The sequence below is a fragment of the Ctenocephalides felis genome, unplaced genomic scaffold (assembly GCF_003426905.1).
Source record: "Ctenocephalides felis isolate EL2017-DRISC unplaced genomic scaffold, ASM342690v1 CF-g0.4_SCAFFOLD_01886, whole genome shotgun sequence".
NCBI classification, from domain to species: Eukaryota; Metazoa; Arthropoda; class Insecta; order Siphonaptera; family Pulicidae; genus Ctenocephalides; species Ctenocephalides felis.
Window position 1 is genome coordinate 152,571,307 of NW_020538040.1, and position 21,509 is coordinate 152,592,815.

The 21,509-nt window shown below is 31.5% G+C and overlaps 1 protein-coding gene across 1 annotated transcript in view; it reads right to left on the reverse strand.

Annotated features, from left to right (window-relative positions):
- Positions 1-2,736: 2,736 nt before the first annotated feature.
- The window catches only part of LOC113376075 (homeotic protein proboscipedia-like), a 46,210-nt gene continuing 27,437 nt past the window's right edge, over positions 2,737-21,509 (reverse strand). The window contains exons 2-3 of the mRNA XM_026616001.1: positions 4,307-4,467; positions 2,737-4,146 (exon numbers count right to left, since the gene is read on the reverse strand). Of these exons, the coding sequence (XP_026471786.1) occupies positions 2,737-4,146; positions 4,307-4,467 (1,571 nt within the window). The remainder of the gene's footprint in view (positions 4,147-4,306; positions 4,468-21,509) is intronic.

Sequence of the window (21,509 nt, forward strand, 5' to 3'; positions counted from 1 at the left end):
CAAAGGTAGGTCCGGTCGTTTTGTAGATGCGGGTCAAAAAGTGCAAGAATGTTGATTCAGTTTTTGAGATGATGAAACACCCGATTTGAATGATTCAAAGACATTCTACTCGTTTTGACGAAATATTTTATTGATTTTTTTCCTCGAATATTTAATTCTGGGACGAGTAGTGTAAACAATTTGCCATGCACCACTAGTTTGTATTTGATTTGTATACTTGTTTTTTTTTATGAAATAATGCTTGCCTTTTTAAAAAAATTTAATTCGAATTTTGGAACACACTGATGTTGGTTTTCGAACATTTGCCCAGAGAAATCGCATTTCCCTCTATCGGTTATGTCCTGCTGGATTAGTCACGCACTGTGGTAGTGCAATGGGTTCAACGCTACGATATTTGTTCTAAGCTAATATAGGATGGCAAGTTTATCGTTTCACTTCGTTGATGTTGTAAAAAATAGTACTCTATACAATTATTTTTTTATATTAGTAAAGCATTGTTTGCTATGTATGTAGAACGTCTCCATATTTAATTTTAAATTATATTTATGAAGAAAATCAAAGAACCTTGTTTTTAGTGAAGATTCAAAAGCCAAGCTTGTCGCTTGGAGCATATGCTCAAGGATGGCGCGAATATTTTAGAATATGTTTAATTTTCTATATAGGATTGATTTGTTATAAAAAATGTCTAATTCGCTGCAATTTTTTACGTTAATATATTAACCATAACTTTCTGTACTCAACTTTTTACATTTAACTATTTTACTAATTGTATTATAATGCTCATTTTATCAATATGCTATGACTTACGGAGATACTTACCCACAATAACAATTACTAATAATTTAATTGAATTGGTTTGGGATTTTAAATTAATATAGGTTATACCTGTAAATAAGGACTGATTAGAGTCTGTAGCGTATTACAAAATAAAGTGCTTAGTAACTTAAAACAAATTCTATAAGAATAATAAGCTTTTAAAAAATATTGTATTGTAAATAATTCTAATTGTAATTAATTGAATGTCATGGTATCAGTTCAATTAGAACTGTATTGTTTAATATTAAATTTTATCTTTTATATTAAATTAAAATTTACGATTTATTATTTCTCAATTTTTTTTAATAGGCAATTTCAAATAAATCCTAATTATAAAAAAATCCTGAACAAAATATGCAAGTTAAATACATTTACTCTTTGTAAATGTTTATGACTTTATACATATAATTAATAAAATATCGCCAGTTTGAAAAAACATAATTGGACTTCATAGAATTTAATGTTCAATATATTTTTTTTCTAAAAATTTCAAAAGACTACTAGACGCTCCAAGATTTTTCTTATATTTTTAAAATATGACGATTTGTATTAGGTTCAATTAATAAAAATCGAAATATTAATATTAAACATAACTGTTAAAAATATAATATTTAACTTGGTAGTGATCAGTAATGTAAATTTGGGTAAGATTACTCCAGATAATACTAATTTGAAACAAAGTTAAGTTTGAAAATTTCTTCGAGTGGTAATAAGCATCTTAGGGATAGGAATAAATATAAAAAATCCAGTTCAATAGCGAATTTTGTGTATTTATACAGCTCTTTACTTGATAGCAAGTGGTATCTGTACATTACGAACTCTTATATATAATTTTAATATATACAATTTAATATAGTAACATCAACATATTGTTTAATTATTTATCAGCAAATTTGAAAGATGTGGTATGGACAGAACATAAAAGAACAATGTTATTTTTATGATTATGAATATTATTCATGCATAAAAGTTTTGCCCAATTTGAAATTTTATATACATTGAAATATGTAATTTATCAGAATTTATTGTACAAGTAGAAAATGCAAAGTGTACGAGTTAAATGAAATCATTTTGTTCAAGTGCTGAGAAATAATTAAATGGGCGCAAATTGTTCCCTTGTTTCAAAATTTTCATTAAATACATAATTAAAATTCTTATAAATTTTACAAATTTTTGCTTCTATTTTCTAGCAACTATCTTCTTATAATGTAATTAAAAATAATCATTATATTGTTATAACTATTCTAGTAGTATACTCAATTCTCATATAAATATTTTTTGATCTTAAATATTAAAGAACTGAGAAGTAAACACAAACTATTTTGACCAAGGCTACAAAGAAATATATAAAATACAAAGATCATAAAAGAACATGGTAATATTTATTGTAAATTATAACAAATAACTTTAATTTAACATTTATAAATTATATTGCAACTTCACGAATTTAAGTTATAACAATGTAATTATTTCTTTATGTTTAAATTACTTTTATTGTTTAAATATATTATTTAACAGCTCATATATGCACGATTGTCTTTTATATGAAAACTAAGCTATAATAGCATACATTTTCAAATGTCATAGGACAATTTGCCAAACCAATTTATGAAAATATTCCGTTAGAGTCAATAAAACTTTAATTCTCCAACATAGTTATTCTGCATTTACACAATACACTTTGATGACGTTATGTTTAAATGTGCAGCAAAAGCACATCTATAAATTGTAAATCAAATTAAATAATACACACGTAACTATAACTAGTTAAAGATATAAGGTAAACAATTATTTAATATCATACAATCTTGAATAAGTTCTAATATTGCTTCGTATTAACTAAATTGTTCGACGCACCTCACACTGTATTCAAATTTACATGGTTTTAAAATAGTCATCTATTTCGAATGACGGTTCTGCTCAGCTCAACTGATAGTACTCAGGTGCGAAATCGTTTGCTAGATTGCTAAGAAAATTGAAATCGGAAGAACTATTACTGTTTTCCGTCGGCTGTCCTTGTCCCGTTTCATAAAAATGTTGGAACGCGTTGTAGCTATCGGCCGTTGCGTCCGAGGAGGAGGCTCCGTGGGCTGTGTAGGTCCCGTCGACGTGGGCCGCGTGCGGCGTGTGCGTCGATCCGTAGACCTCTTGTTGCGCCGCGTAGCCGTCGGTGTAATCGGTTATGGCTGGTTTGTTGTGGGCCGCTGCCATTTGCTCCGCGGTGTAATAGCCGTGCTCCATCGGATGATCTTCCACGTATACACCAACCGCCGCACCGCTTTGGTAGTAATGCACGGCGTGGTGATGGTGATGGTGGTATTGTCCGTGGCCATGTCCATGCCCGTGCTCAGCTGTATCATGCACAGCGTACTGGCCTCCATATTGATGAGGATATTCTTGCTGCTGTTGAGCATGCTGCGGCGCTTGTTGGGTTTGCGACGTGTGCTGCTGCTGTTGCGTCTGGCATTTGCTGTTATAATTTCCGTAGTTATATCCGTACTGTGCCGCTGCCGCGGCGGCCGATACGTAATTTCTCTGTTGGCCACGCATTCGTTGAGCCTGCTGCTGCGTTCGTGCATACGCTTCTGCAGCGGCCGAAGGCAGCAATTGCTCCGGAGTTGCGTTCATCGCGTAGCCCTCCGCCGGTGAATAGCAGCCTTGAGTCTGCGATTGATGCTGCGCCAGTACGGGCGCAGTGGGTTTAACGCGGTATTGATGCTGCGCTAAGGCATCTGGATGGTATTGTGGAGGCACTGTAGTCGGCGGTTGTTGGACATAACCTGCGGATCGCATACCAGGGGGATTTACGTATTGAGATATTCTTTGAATGGGATACATAGCAGAGTTTCGAGATTTTGTTGTAATCTCTTCTTTGGCGGCGGCCACAGGGGAGTAGTTACCGCGATCGATTTCTGATTTTACTATTGGTTTCTTATTGCGAGTCGTCAGAGGCTCGTCATCTTCTGTCGGTATAGGTTTGGCAACATCAGGCGATCCTGAACTTGATGCGACACTACTCGCTCCATCGCTATTACTTCGGAACGTCCCAGTTGACGTATTATTGTTATTCGTTGCACTTGGCGTATTGTTGTTGTTGCCTCGCGTTAATGGTCCATTGTCGGAAACGTCGTCCAAATTCACTGGAGGCATTTCGCAACCTTGGCAACTCTTCTTACCACTAGGACCATCGTCATCGGGAAATTTGTCCGAACATAGTTTAGAACTCTTCCCTCCTTCCGACGCAGTTGAATCTTTATCGTCTCCATCTTCACCTTTACTTAACGTTTGACGTTTGTGCTTCATTCTTCTATTTTGAAACCATACTTTAACCTAAAAAAGAAAACGATATTGAATCACTATTACTTGATTACTAGTTGATTAGCTGTATATATATAGCCAATTAATTTTTTCATACAATAATTTAATAGTTTAATAGATGTATTATTGCTTTCAATTTGAAAATATAATTTCAATTTATTTTTGCACTCACCTGTCTTTCAGTTAAGTCAAGTGATGCTGCAATCTCGATGCGCCTGGGTCGACATAAATATTTGTTGAAGTGAAATTCTTTCTCTAACTCTAGAAGTTGTGTATTAGTGTATGCAGTTCTTAATCTCCTCGGTAAACCATTTTCAGCAACAAAAGAATCAGCTGCAAATTAAAAAAAAAAACAATTAGAGACACAATTATTTATTACAGTGTTATTCAATTTAGACATATGCAAAATCTTAAAAATATCACATGGTGTCGATATTTATAATTATTGGTTGTTGATAGAGTATTGAGTTACTAAACTAAATTGAAAATAAATTTACAATACTATTAAATAATTAATTTAACCGCACAAAATTGCTCTATATCTAACGTCATTGCTATAACGCAGAAGTTACTGAAAGTTTATGCATTTGTGATGATTTAATGCATCTCAGTTGTGAAACTGTCTGCCGGATTCAAGGGATTTCACCGCAACAACTAAACTGAACTTGTTAATTATGTCATTAGCACGTCACCAGGTCGTAACGTGCAGAGAGGGCTCAAACTCGAACATCTTCTGTCAGACTGCGCGTTGCAATGGAATGCAAACTTGAATTATGTTCTCATTTATCTAGTTCAAGAGAAGTTTCCGAATTCAGGTCTTATGGTAAGACTGACAAATTTAATTCGAAAAAAAACTCGCACGATTTCGCACAGTAATATCATGGATCGACATATTTTTATTTAAAATTAATATTATATGAAAAGTAAAACTTTATGCAAGAGTCGAACAAAAGACCGTAAGTATAGTCGGGTTTAATTCAAAATGAATTGATTCTTGATCACCAGTTTGTTTTACCAAGTATAGTTTACTTAGAACTAGAGGTTTTGCGCAAAATTATATCATATCACACAAATTATTTTCATCTGAATTGGAGTATTCAAAAAATTCGGCTAACACATTTTATATCTATATCTTCGTATCTGGGCAGCCTGATGTCAAGCAGTAGTGACATCGGTTTTCACTTGAAATATATATAGCAAATGGATAGCAATATGTTTCCAAAATAGCCTTTTCTCGTTATTGCTGCATCAATAATTAGTCTTCAGTATTATAGAAAATAAAATAATCAAAATGATCACATAGATACAGATGGGACAAATAAACACGGACAACAAATTTTTTGGAACATATTTGGTTCATGCAAGTTTACAATACTTCTACTTTAATACATAAGTATATGCGTTTCTTCTCCGCTATTAAGATGCATAATCATTCCTGTTTTCAATGTTACGAAACAAATCATATAGTCAAAGTTTAATATATGACTTATGTATGAAAATGGCGTGCGGGCGACAGACTGTTCAGATTCGGTAGCGATATTTCATTGAAAGGGAAAGGGGATTTTGCAAAAGTTTACGGGGGCCTCCCGCTGAAAGTTGTCCTTCAAGGTTTCGGCGGTGTAATATTGAAACGGAGTGACAAAGTATACACGCCATATGACGCGTCGCCCGCGTATGGGAGCAGGTGAGATTTAATATTGGATGTTCTATGCATCTCGTAAAGACTTCGCCGCTAGTAACCACACTGTTCTCGGCGAGATATTGAAGTTAGGAGACGCTTTCAGATGAATCAAATTCAGACAATACTTTTTTGATACGAATAGAAAATGTAGCTTTTGGCTTGGCTTTATTTATAGATTTGCGTATAAATGATTTTGCGTCATTTTTCATTGACTTTTGTGCTTCAACCGATTTCAGCTGCAGGTGAAGAGCTACATTGTCTTTTTACTCGTATTAATAGTTTGAGTCGAGTTTAACATAAGCATATTTTTGTAAAATTAAGTTGCTCAATTTCTCGTAAAATTAAGTTGTGCAATTTTTTATAAAATCTCTGCTGAAGAAGGGTAGAAGCAGGGCTTAAATTCAGCAGGTAGAATTATTCCACCACCATTACCTCAAAAACAAGTAAATTGATTTTTTAGCAAGACTGTTTTAATGTAGTAGGCATGAGATGTGTAACCATTTACAACCTTAGTTTATACAACGTTGCTATCAGGTGATAAACGATCGTGTATCATTATTTCTAACAAAAGTATTTTCTACAAAATGTATAATTTAAAGTGGATAGTTTGTGGTATTAAATAAGGGTAAAATACTTTTAGAAGTAAACTCATAAATCATGGTTATTGTATATTATATTATAATATATTGTAATAAAACAGAAATAAACTAAAAAGTATACTCTGTCGTTGTTAGATTTTTTTCGTTATGAGCACTGTTGTTTAGTTTACGAGATTTTTTATATAACTTTTAATTATACGTTATTTAATTATTTTGTAAGATGTATTGTTATTTTCAAGTTAGATTTAACAGTTTTTTATATATCGTCTATAAAAGCTTGAATGTGGGTGGGGTAAAAAGGATCAATTAAACATTTAGCTTGGCAAAGGTGTAAACAATAAGAAAATAGCCATTAAAAATTTTACAAGAGAGAAATTAAAAGCTATTCCGCTGATAAAATCTATACTCTGCTGATAAAATTTGATGAGTTATATACTTGACCCTTGTAAATATCTTTGAGAACTAATTAGATTGACTTTGCTATGGTAATTGTTAGTTAGTTGCTATGCAATGTGATTTTGTATTTTACATCTTTTAAGTCTGAATTTTCTGCAGATTTTTGTGGTACATTTAAGATTGTAATTTAAGCCTTTACTGTAAGCTCATGAAGACCGCCTTAGAGAACTCGCTGTTAAGGCTTACGTCTTAATAATGTGTAGTAGATTGACTCAGCTATGGTAATTATACACACTGTGATTTATATATTAATACACACTGTCATTTATATATTAATACACATTGTGATTTATATTTCACAATTTAATCTTGAGTTTTCCGCAGTCCGTCGTTATATGTTCGATAATTTACCTAACTTTACTTAACTTTAACCTTTCTGTGAGCTCTTTTGAGGACTGACTTGAGTGAATTTACTATAGTGATCGATAGTTAGTTGCAATGCAATGTGATTTTAAATAATACATACTTAAATTATAAAGAAATTGAAAAGATAAAAAATAGGTGGCCAATGCAAGGATAAACAGATCTTATGATATAGAATAAAATTGATTCATATAATATATGAATATGTATATTAGGGTGGTCCTTAATATGGACATTTTCGAATTTCCTTGCTCCCAAGGGCTCAAATGGTTCCAAATTGATAAAAAACAATTCTCTAAAAGTTTTAGCTCTTAATATTAACTTTTAGATAGTGCGCAATTCAATCAAATTTCGTATGGAAATAGCATGGAAAAATTTTTGAAAATAAAAAAAAAAATTTTTTTAGGTATAACTTAGCGACAAATGAATTAAAAGTGACATTTCCTGTCTTTTTTTATTAATAATTCAACGCTCTGCAAATTTTTTCAAAATTTACATATTAACGACCACACTAATGTACTCGTATGTATAAAAATTGTTTCATAATCTCTTATACCAAGCACCTCTGCCTGGCTGATATGAAAATATTATGTCAATGAGAAAAAAAAGTAAAGTTGTCTGTTGACGTATTAGATTGTCCTTAATATAGTGGTTATGCACTGTGATTTCATATTATATATACATTTTATTTTTAAAGTTTTCTTCAGGCTATCGTGGTCATTTTATTACTTAAGTTCAGTCTTTCTGTGAGCTCTTAAAGACGTAGGAGATGGCTATGCTTTGGTGATTGTTTGTTAGCTAGCACACTGTAATTTTATACTTCACATTTTAATCCTGAACTTTTCCGCGCCCGTCCTGGTATGTTTGCGCAATAATAATTGTAAAGTTTCGTAGCGGCGCGTCGCGTCGTCTAGGCGCTAGGCATCCCCATCCGCTGCGTGGCCATGATTGACGTCAGCTCATCAGTATTCCGCGCTCGTGATTGGATAGACGGGGGGCTGTCAATCAAAAAGTTTCGCATGACTCAAACCCGAAAGCATTTTCTAGAGTCTGTGACATAAACCCTCTTTAGCTCCAATCGTACATCCCTTAATCAAACACACTCGACTGCCGAATCAGACCGAAATCCTCGTGCGCCTTCCAGGGGGTGAAATGTCTTGCTTATCATAATGCATGTCTTTCCAGTTTCCGATTAGGTTTGTATCAATTAGTGGAGGATGAAGTGCATTACTGTGTCGAAGTCGGTGGAGGTTGTATCGAGAATTAAATCTGTGTATTATCTTACAGAATTCTGGTATATAACAATAAGTGACGTCATGCCTTTATATACAGTAGCAATTATTTTATTTTATTGATGGACAATATCAACTGCACATTTATATTTAGTATTTATTAAACAGTATCTTTATTAATATTTATTTAAAGTGCATTGACGGCCTTATATCCCGTGTGGCGAAATTGAGGCCTCACTTTTTTTCATTATTAATTCAATTTATTATTAATTTATTGCCAAAAAGTAAAATAATTGTATACCTAATAATTAACCGCCCGACGCTACTGATAGTGCATTTTATAACTTTATAATTTCATTTTGTAATAAAATTTGCAACAATATATTCATAAGACATGATGTTTTTGATGAAATATTCAAACATACTAATGTATTAATTAGTATGTTTAAATTGAACATAAATGTTTACTATATTAAAATATTTTTTATCTATCCGAAGACATAAACACAAATAAATAAAATACTAATAATTTGCGTTCAAATGATAGTAATTGGAACAGTAAAAAATAGATTTCAAAAATTATTTTGAGCAATAGTAACATATAAAGATAGAATAAATATAGAAATAATTATATTAGTTGTAGGGGAGGGCGGGGCACAAAGGTCCAATGTGACTTTCAATAATTACACTGTCTATCTGAACTAAAAAAACTACATCACAACACATAACATGTGTCGAACAAACAACTATCGAACAAGTTTCTAGTTAACTCCTAATTATATAACTCCAAATTAAATATGTTTTCTTAATATACTAAATTTACTTATTTTTTACTTTTCTGAATTTTGTCATTGCCCTTTTTGCCCCTTAAGCGGGGTAAAAAGGAATAGCTAGGTAGTAAACAGATAATGTTTTTTTTTAATTCTAAAAGGATTTTACGAAATAACAGCTACATCATTTAACCAATTTGGAAACCAAATTATTTGGGAACATTCTTTACAAAGATTTTATTGTGTATAAACTTCATCTGGTTTGGGTTAACTAACAATTTAATTTATCTTTTGTAAAATTGCTTTTATTAACTTGTACTAATTGTAAATATAATTAATATTTATATTTTTATTTACTATTCCTTGTACCATATCAGTGATCATACATATTTTGCCTTCTACTTTAAAATAGTATCATTACCTTTGCTTGCTTTTGAGATAATGATGGTAGATCCACGGACCTTTAGGCCCTGCCCTACCTTACGTACAAGTTATATTTTTTTAAATTTGAAAATTTAATACTACTCTTTTCATTCAAATAATAAGTAATAATTAAAAAAAAAATCAAACAAAAATAATAATATAACACCGATAGCTAGAACATACGTCTACGTTATCTTGTTTGAGCGGGTAGTTCTTGATATTGGGGTTAGATGGAACTACTATATAATATACGCACTATAATAAAAACGGAAAATAATAATTTATTATAAAGTGTTAACAAAATTTAGAACTTACAAGTTTTGAAAGAAGTGGTCTGTATCAAATTGCTATATAAATCTTGCTCTATTTTCAAAAATTTTGCAGAGCGTCGAATTTTCAATAAAAAATGACACAAATTTTCACTTTTACTTCATTTGTCACTAAGTTATACCTAAAAAAAAATTTTTTTTAATTTTCAAAATTTTTTCATGCTATTTTTATACGAAGTTTGATTGAATTGCGCACTATCTAAAAGTTAATATTAAGAGCTAACACTTTCAGAGAATTGTTTTTTTATCAACTTGGAACCATTTAGGACCTTGGGAACAAGGAAATTCGAAAATGTCTATATAAAGGACCACCCTAATAAGTATATATATATATATATATATATATATATATATATAATCATTTTGAATTTCTGACCTTATGATATTATTAATAGCCCACAAAAGAAATAATTCCCCCCACAGCAAAAGCTCATACAAGTTCGGCATTCGCACGGCATTTCTATAACACACGAGAATTAAATACTGTTCGGATTTGCAAATATATATCGTATAATATATAAAAGTAAGTAAGTATACACGCAACCTGGAATGTTCGCGTCTGACGAAGTTTTAAAACATGCCATTTTGAAAAGGAAATTATTATTAATATATTCCGCTAGTAGAGAACCTTCACTCGCACGCGTCGCGCTTTCGCAGGGGAAACGAGGCCGGGGGTAAAGGACGCAGGAATTTGAATGTAAAATAAAATACGAAAATAATCCTGCTTCAAAAACACTGTCATAAAATATTCATTTGGAGGATGAAAACTTCGATCGTGATCGACATTGATATTTCTCTGATAACGCGCGTCGCGCTGATGGAACTCAATTTGTAAGTTTTTAATTTGTTAAGGTCTCAGAGCTTGAAAGTACATACTAGTACACATAAAAAACACATTATTTCAAAATAAACAAGACGTATATATATGGGTCATTCTTTTACAAACGGCACCCCAACCATACATTTACATTTTAGAATTTTCCTAAAAAATTTCGTACAGATATCATACATAAAATCAATTATTATTTACAGGATTTTGCTGAAAAATGTTTTTTACGTAAATATTTAGGTTGAAATATGGTTGTTTTTTTTTGCAATTTATTAACAATAAGTTTTAATGTTTACATAAGTTTTAGCAACTTTTCCCCCAACTTGAGCTGATTGAAAAAAAAATCATTTTTTTTCTCATATACAAAATATAATTAATTGGAGTCTCTGTTGCATCAAAAGATATTAAATACTTCTAAAATAATAATATTATTTTTTTTCAGGTATATTTACCATCCTCAGAACCAAATTTGTGAAGAAACAGGACATGGCTTATTGTAAGTATTTTACAAACTCTAATTATAATATAGCAGTGATTTGCGACAAATGTAGCACTTCAAGAATTTTCGGACCGCATTTTAAATATGCATTATTTATTTTTAAGTTTTTATTCTTTGGCTTACCTCATAGATAATTATTAAATTGTCAAATTAATTTCCTATTCTTTAGTTAAATTACAATCTGTTGATTACTACATGAAGACATCTAATAATTATTTTGTTAATTTAACGATGACGATTAGAACGCAATCTAAAAGTCTTTTCTAGTTAAAATGTACTTTAATAGTATTAGTATTCAAAACAGTTTTCACTTTATATAAAATTCTTGATTTATAATCTCAAGTGATTATTTGAAAACCTAAAAGCCTGATTTGAAAACCTGAAAGTTGGCTGGGGTAGGTATCAAACCCGGAATCAGTTACTGATTAACCAGTAAACTGTGGTGTACTCATTGAACTATGCGCACAGCTTTGTATCATCAGAATCGTGATACAATTTTGGTTTTGAGGTAAAATGCCACTTACAACTATTTATTTTATGCCGGATTAGACTCCACCTATTCTAAATATCCTCAAATTAGAAAATATGTATTGTTTCTATTTTAAAAATTGTAATCATTGTCAAAGATTTATACACATGACGTTTATAGGGTCGGTACACAAAATTCGGCCACTCTTTTGTGACGACTATATTCGTCAATAACAATTAACTGGTTAAGTGACACAGTGAAATCGAATGTAAACATTTTTATAATTAACAACAAAAGCACAATCGATTAACATTTAAAAGCATGATCGAATTTAAATTCAACAATTGTGACATTTTATTTTACATTAACATTATGGTTCAAAGATCTGTGAAGTAATTAATCAGTGAACTGTGATTGACAAATATACTCGTCATGGAAAAATGTCAAAACATTGTGTATTGACGCGTATTCTCGTCACGCGTATAAAACATTGACATTCGACCATTTAGATAGCAAATTTCAAAATCAGATAAAATCAGATCAAATTTTAAGATATTTGAAATATTTCGAGGCTATGCCGCTTTAAAATAAATAGTTGTAAGAGGCATATGTTAGCTCAAAAACATTTTATTTGGATTTTGGCAACACAAAATTGTGAGCACAGTACAAAGAGTGCGTTACAGTTAATTGGTTAAATGAAATATTGAAACTCAATCGCCTAACATATTGAACCAAAAAAAAATATTAACTTCTTCATTCCTAAATTTTTATTTTATTTTTACATCATCTGACAGTTCTCCCGCAAGTCGCATTTAGACCGCGATGCTTCTAATAAGATCGCATACATCATCAAGGCAACAGTTAACACTTTTGTCAGGAATCATTCAACGCCTGAACGCTCATTCGACTTCTAGCTACTATCGTCTTGATTCATTCTCGCTCATTGAAAATGCCTAACTATTTGACTATGGGAAACACTTGTCTGTGAATTGTGACAGACAGAGCGGCGTTAGAAAAACGTTAAACAAAAAAATGTAAACGGAAAATCATTCATCTCAACATGTCTAAATGTAACCCGTGCGCGCCACGAATGTCATTCTGTAAGTATATGCGTAATTGAGATGCAGGAAGCACGATGTAAATATCACGGGTTGAACTTCTTATAGATACATCACATGATTAGACATTTTATGATTTAAATATATACATATATTCTGAAGTAACTTGACTTTGTAATAGTTTCTTAGGACGTCCCCCATGTTTAATAATTTGTAAATTATCTAATAATAACATAGAAGAGACTTGTGGTAATTTTCTAATTATAAATTCAAGTTAATATCATAAAACAAAGTATGCACAGTATTTTGCATGTTTGTGTTTCCTGTTTTTTTTTAACTATGGACCGATTCTGCTGTAACACAGATCAATCTTATAGCAAGGCTATGTTAGGTAGCGCTTTTCATACAAAATGGTACTAAAAACTGTCAAAATGCTATGTATTTGCAGTGCTATTAGGCGTTTTATACATAAAAATCTAACTTCATGTATGTTTTATCATGCCACATAACATAGATGCACGTATGATAAGATAGTGCGTTTGATGTTTGTGTGTTTTCTAGGTTAGGCTTTCTATCTAAAACGCCTGACTGCACAACAATTTGACAGTTTTTAGTACAGTTTTATATAAAAAGCTACGTAATATAGCCTGGCCATAACATTGATCTATTTTACGCCAGAATCCGCTCCTATATATAACTGGTTATTCTGTTGAGGTCATCGTGTTACTAAGTATAAATGATTTTATCTATTATGTAAGAAATCAGTATTTAATTATTTACTAGGGCTATTACTTTGCTTTGTTGTTAGAGCTATGCATTTCTATTCAGAACTTTGTGATTTTGATAAAAGCCGCTTCAGGCGGCCTGATATGAAGCAGTATTAAAATCGGTTTTTACTTGAAAATATTGAAATATGTTTCTAAGTGGAAATGGTCCAGCATTTCTGTAACAATGAAAAATTCATCAGTGTTGCAGAAATTGTAATTAAAAGATCATGAAATAAAGATAGGTTGAGTTGCAATTCAAGAGGACATGCCTTCTGAAAAAGCGACATAGTTACGTTCAATCGTCAAAACAACTTGTAAAACACCCAAGGAAGTATTTTGGTTTGGTATTAAATAAAAAAAAATTTTTCGTATATTTTCAAAGTTTAAGTATTATATTCAAGAATATGCGTACAAGAGAATTATTCAAAATTCAAATTATTTATGGAACTATAGTTCTTGACCACGTTAAATTTCTGTTTTTATCCTCCATGAAACTTCAAACGCGTTTATCTCGAAACTATCTTTTTAGATACGATACCCACAATCTCTCAATTTCGACTGGTCCTTCTACTTATACTGGAGTCTTTTTTATATACTTTTCTCCAATATACTCTCATTCCGAAATTCCTATTTTGACTATTTTTGAAAAACTTCAGAATATTATAAAAAGTTGCCAACAATTTTTTTCTCCAGACAGTCGCTATTTCATGAATAAACAATTTTTTAACTTGTACTTAGTTCATACCATTGCGACATTATTTTAGATTAATAATATGTACATAGATATTTTTTCTTTGGATTATTTGAAGGGCTTAAATCATTGGTATGGTCAGGTGCGATTTTTTTGAGACTCGCCACTTCATCACCTACTAGAATCAAAATTGTATGACTATTTTTATTTTTTTTATATTCTCAGAACATTAATAAATAACGTGTAAAAATATTGTAAAAATATTGTTGGTCTTTTTTACGACCTTTCAAAAATTGCACCAATGCTTGTAGACCCTTAAGTTTTGAATGCTGTTCTAATAAATAAAAAAATTAAATATGTATTTTTATTTAGATTAATAGTAGTGATCGTTTCATTTTGAAATTTTTCTTTATATCTGCGCTAATGGCCATTGGTAACATATACATAACACCGGTTGACACATAAATATGATTCATTTTGATCAAAAGTTTGATATATTTATATTACACAAAACTAATTGAATATAGAATGTGAAAAATAAAGCGATTGACATTCGTTCAATCAGTTCCACGTGGCCGATTTTTATTTCCATAATATACGTAAGAACATTTAATTCAAAGAAGGCCAAAACATCATTACATAAAAATATAAAGACTTCAAATATTATACATAGATAACGTTGATAAGAGTATTTTAAATGTTTCCTCTCGAACTCTCGCCGTATATAACCGGGGACACGGAGAAAACGAGTTTCGTAAATGAATCGGCGTGGGTGGTATATTGTTGATTGTTTTGTTTCGATGTTTAGTCGAGTTAACTGCTCTTCGATATTTCCATACACTACCGTCTCGAGGAGCAAGTAATATCGGTGGGCACATAGTTAAATGAATAATGTTCACGCGATCCAGTTAGCGGAGATTAATGGTGCGTTATCAGTCTTGATAACCGCACAACAACCGCGGAGGGTGCTTCGCCCACTCCACCACCAAGGAACGTCGGTGCATTGAATAGCATATCTCGAAGGATGGAGCCTCTTATACGCTATCTCCTCGACTTCGATAATTTGGTGACGCGTTTTAAATTCCATCCGCTTGCCTCTTCCTCGCCCGTTTCGTCCTGATGATGTGGCCTCGTTATCAGCGACCAGGACGAGGACTCGTTTTACTGGAGAAGTGCTAGTTGCAAAATTCGATTCGATCGAGATTTGAATATTCTTCTCGAGCGCTGAGAGTTTTTGAATTATTATTTTTGTAAACAGACTAAACGTATAGGGGAGCCTGGGTACGGTAATAACTTCATCACAACAAATAATTTATACGTGGAAGTAATTCGAAAGAGAGCGTATTAAAGAGTCATCATCTTGACAAGATGCAGTCACAAAGTCTTATGCATCAAAAGATTATTTGGTGAGTTAACGGACAAGGAGAGGTTGAATTGCGATTCTAATGAATCATATGATAGTGAATTCAATTCATGACCCAAGGTCTAGGCTCAGAATTAATTTTTGTGTCAGCAATAACACTAAGGTCTGGGTATACAAAATGGATATACCAACGGAAGTCCGGTGTCAGTAGAGTAAATGCGTTAACTCGCGCTGACCCGAGGACTGGACGCACCTTTTAAGTAGTCACGGAAGACCAGTGATTATGGTGCAGCTTGCTTGATTCCCCACATATACTGATTTTAAAATAGGGTCCAAGGGTGAAAGAAAAAGTATGTGTGCTTGATCAAGTTTCTATTATTGTAATCAGTCACCGCCTTTTATTAACATGATGTGAAGACCGCATTGTTTTTAAAGAGTCAAAGGTAATTTTTCATGTTCGATTGCTTTTAATAATAACTGTTACTTGTATATAGATAGATCACTTTGGTAGTTATTTTGCTGTAAGTTGAACATTTGTAGTTAATTACCCGCAATTAGTTTTGTTCTTTGAGATATGTATAAGTTGTGACAGGCATTTCTCGACATATTCGGGCAAAGATTAAACAGATAAACAAAAATCTTACACACTAACTTGAAAGACAAAATACGAAAGAGAAAGGCAAAGAAAAATTCAATACAAGAAACAAAAAAAAATCACAAAGACTTATTTTTTAGACACAAATTTTCTATATCTATCTATCTATTCTATTTTATATCTATTATCTTTTTTTAAATGATTATTTTATGTTGCGTTACATATTTCTGACAATAAAAGTGGTTAAAAACCTATTGTTTTTTAACCTGGGGGTGTAGACTATTGTGACACTCTCCCCTTTTCTTGTATAAATTGATTTCATTACTAATCCATCATACTTAAAATATTATTTAAATAGACAAATGTGATATGGATATTTCTGTTAATTATAAATATATAAAATATTAACGCTGTAATTAAAGGCTAAATTACCACACGGTCAAACGCCATAAATAAAATAATAAAAAAAGTAGACGTTCAAGTTACCATTAATTTACTTTTTTCCTAGCTAACTAAACTGGTAAAATTACTAAATTATTGCTGATCAAAAAAAAGTGGCACAACCGTACCTAGTCTCTCCTACTTATAGTTAGTAAACAATTCTAAAGAGCTAAAATATAATAACGATATAATCATTTGAAGCTAGTACGCTTTTACGCTTTGTAGAATGCATCTACATTAACCTATGAAGAAATTTGGAAAAAGATCGTTGTTGGTCGCAAATTTTCTGTGTTACTTTCCATGCGGTTGTCAATTATAAAACATATAATAATATATTAAGAGATGTATTAATAATATAAAAAGTCATAATGTAATAGTTCGTATTAATAAGGTAACCAAATTTTTTTGCATGAAATCCGGGACACGGACTAGAGTGTGTGAAAGAGTGGAAGGGGGGAGGGGGTGGTTATTGGTGAGCTAAAAACTTATATGCACATTTTGTCGGTTCAAATTTTCTAGTTGAAAAATATTTAGAAAAATATCGGCAGTCAAACTATTATTAAAAATCCGGGACAATCCGGGACAAAACACCTAAAACCGGGATAAATATTGCTTTTAGAAAAAAACCGGGATGCAAGGCGGAAAATCGGGATTGCCCTGGCCAATCCGGGACGTATGGTCACCTTAGTATTAATAATGTATATGTTGATCACTGTAAATTTATGAGGCTTATTTGATTTCGCATCTTTGATTTTGCAGAGTAAAATATCATTATAACAGAATCTGTTTGTTTAAATATATGATCATATATTTAATATTGTTATGTACCAACATCATTTACGTTATCGTTTACGCGATAACAATTCACCAATTGTTACAATTTATTAAAAGCATTAACTTCATTATTATCATACCCAAAGCAATATTTACCAAAGTACCTACTTTCACGTACCCTAAAGCATGTGGTAGATAATTCAAACAGCACTGACGAAAATCAAGACACTAAGAATTAAAGAAAACACGAACGACCATTAAATTCTGAAATTTGTTCGCTGTGCAATCTTGGCATCGTTTTTTCATTCCATTTTTTGTGCGCTTCTCGTTCTACTCGCGATTTTTTTCTCAATGCGCCCATAGCCGCAATTTAGCATGGTATTCAAATAAGCGGGCGTTCCTGAGATGCTTCCCGGTGCAGTTCTGCTCGGAATATACGGGCGACGCGTTCTCCCCACACTCGTTCAACTTTCGTCCGCGACTTGTGCCGCGGAATAGTCTTTCCTGCTATTAGTCGAAGCGCTGGAGAATATTTTCTACTAGATTAATTGAAACTTTGTGCAAATAGTAAAAAAAGTTTTTGGTAAAGTCAGAAGTAGTATGTGGATTGCACGCAATAATTTCTTTTATACATACAAAGAGTAATTGAATATTGTATATTCAATAATCAGTTTATTCGCACCAAATGCTGTATTGTTGTCAAGTTTTGATACAAAATCAAATTTTATTTTGTGGTTTATTTCTGTCATAAATAGTACTTACAATAACCGATTTATCAGTGGTGTTGTCGAGCCGGAACGCACCGGAACGTCGTTCCGGCAAATCATTTTTGGGCCGAAACGCGTTCCGGCAAAAAAAAAAATTTAAATCGCTACATGCAGAAAATGATTTAATAAGTGAATTTTATAAATTATAATTTAACTAATTTTTATTAAATATTCCTATTATTGTAATAAACATACATATATGTGCACAAAATAGGTTTTGTAATAATTTTGTTTCTTTCCTTTCGAACGGAACCGGTGCAAACATGAGAACCGATTTTTGAACCGGTTTATGAACCGGTTTTTAAATTCTAGCGTTCCGGCAAAAAATATTAGCACGACACCACTGCGATTTATCCTTTAATATTGAAAATCACGGTTTAGCCATGTCAATAAGTGCATAAAACAATCAAATAAGACTTCCTAAACAGCTCCGATTTTGTTCATTTAGCCTTTTAATTATTTGTTTTTTTATTTTAATTCCAAATCAGAAGGGAAAAATATTTTTTATTGTTTAAACAATATGTATGCTGTTTATATAAGGAAAATAGTTTTTGTATGCTCTTGTTTTTTAAAAAAATTATTAGTCTATTAATTTTTGTGTTAACAATAGTTATTAAAGTATATTCGTATTGTTATTAATTATTTAAAATTTACATCATAATAAATTTATATGTAAATTAAATAATATGTATATTGTCCTATGACTTAGTTTCTTCTTCTGGATCAATAGGTTTTAAAATGCAATTTCCACCAAAATTTAAATTAATAGTATTCCGCCAAAAATTAGCTTTAATATAAAATTTTGATGTGTTCTAGCAGTTTTGGAGCTTTACGACGCGTATTTTTGAAAAATAATACAAATTTAAAGAGAAGAGAAATCACCTTTGTTTTATATCTCAAAAATAATGAATGATACGTATAAAAGTATAATGATAAAAATATAAATTTTCAATTTTTTCATAATTACAAATTAAATTAGTTCATATTTTTTGCATTTGTTTTGACTTATGGGCTAATTCTGCCGTAAAATAGACTAATGTCATGACAACGCTTTATTACGTTAAAATCTGTCAAAATGCTATGCATTTGCTGTGCAATCAGGCGTTTTCGCTATAAAGCCTAGTCTAAACAACGCACAAACGCTAAAAAAGAATGTTGAAATCATAAGTGCATATTTCTAATGAGTAATAATAATACACGCGAAAAATTAGATTTTGTGTAGAACGCCTGATTGCACGGCAAATACATAGCATTTTGTCAGTTTTTAGTACCATTTTATATGAAAAAGCTGCATAACATTGCGTTGTCATAATATTGGTCTATTTTACGGCACAATTGGCAATAGGGCTTATTACTAGTATTTACTTGTTGATAGTGACTTGGCTATAAGCTTTTTATATTTATTTAGAAAAAATCATATTTTTTACCTTTTAAAAGTACAGATTATTCTTAAGTTTGATCTTAAATGGATCTGATAGATTTGATCTTTAATAGATCTAGTAGATAGTATTGTTTATAATGGGAAAGTGTAAAAAAAAAAGCTTAAATCACAAAATTTTTAAAACTTTTATTAGTAACATATGCTAGACTAGTAAAAGAAAAATAAGTTTTGAGTAGATATTTCTGATTTTTTGAAAACATTTTGATTTTCAGTTATAAAGTTATATACGGTGAGGGTTGAAATTATACTCAGCTCTTCCATTATTTTAAATATATTATTCACTCTTTTCCGTTCGGTATTTAAAAACTCCCGGGCGCTTGGCTCGTTCTTATTTCATCTTCTTTATTTACTCCGCTCGGCACTCATTTATTTTATATAGCGGTCGACTTTGTCGTGTCTTCGCTTTAACGCATGAGGGGGTTCCGTCTTAGTTTCGCGGTTTCTACTATTGATGATGATTTTATGCACCCAGAACTCGCGGACTCACTCTCTCAACGATGATGAGTCGGAATTGGATACTGTTCCATTCGAAGCCAATCACCAAGACTTCGGCACTCGCAATTAAGTGAACGCTCCTGATTAAAATGATGTCAGTGTCGCAAATGCCAGTCGATAAAACGGATCAAGTACTACATTCCCCTATTTGCAAAACGGTTTTTTCTCATTTTACTTTGTAGTTATTTGTGGGTATCGTTCAACAATAGATAGGCTCTGATTGCTTTTAAGCAGCGGTGACAAATTCGGTACCAAAACAATTTTTAAAGTAGGCTGGAATTAAATTTCAATGCATTCTTAGTGTACTCTAATATATATTCAATGAACCTTGAACTAACTACAATTATTAGGGTAGGACAAAGCACAAAGATCCAATTTGACTTTTAGTAACTAACAGTGAAAACCAAAACATCGACATCACAAATGTCCAACAAACAACTATTGCACTATGTTCAGTAAAATTCCCAACTAATTCATATTGGGAAAAAAAGTTTTTTTCCTATTTTTTAATTTTAACATCTGTCTCTACACCGTCTAATCGTAGTAGCCAAGGGGCGAAAAGGTTAGTGTTTTATTTTAATCTTAAACGAGTTTCACGAAATAATACCTAAACTGCAGTTAATTATTAGGTTTACTAACAAAATTAAAATTATATTCTGAATATATAACAAAAATCTTCTTTAATTCTTACTACTATCATAATTTTTGCTTCGGAAGGTATTTCTGTTCTACTTATCTTTCAAGAAACCAACTCATTGTTTCTTGAGAGAGAATTATTACAAATACTGTAAATACAACTTCTGTTTGAATACATATTTTATTGGATCATTTTTTATATAGATTACTACACTAAACTTTCAATACAACCTTCATAAGAAACTTTGTCAAAAGTATTCATCTCAGAGTTCGAATACTATTAATTTAATTTATAAAAATTTAAATATTTTTTTTCAACTTATATTTATTTAGTAATTTCTTATTGTCTTTTGTAGCCCAATTATATGTAAGTTTCTGTTTGAAATATGTATTTCATGGACAATTGTTTGTTCCAAAAGTCATACTGTATAAAACGATAGTCAAATTCGATGAAATTGATGGCGTAACTAATAATTTAAGGGCCGAAACCATAAAATAGACTACGTTAAGCTATATTACAATGTGCTTTTCATATGAAATGGTACTAAAACTGTCAAAATGCTCTGTGCAGTCAAGCGTTATGAATAGTAAAGTATCAATTGACATAAATAGACATTTTTATTATGTTATATGATAAACCTGTCAATAAAGCGTTATCAATAGTAAAGTATCAATTAACAGAAATAGACTTTTTTTA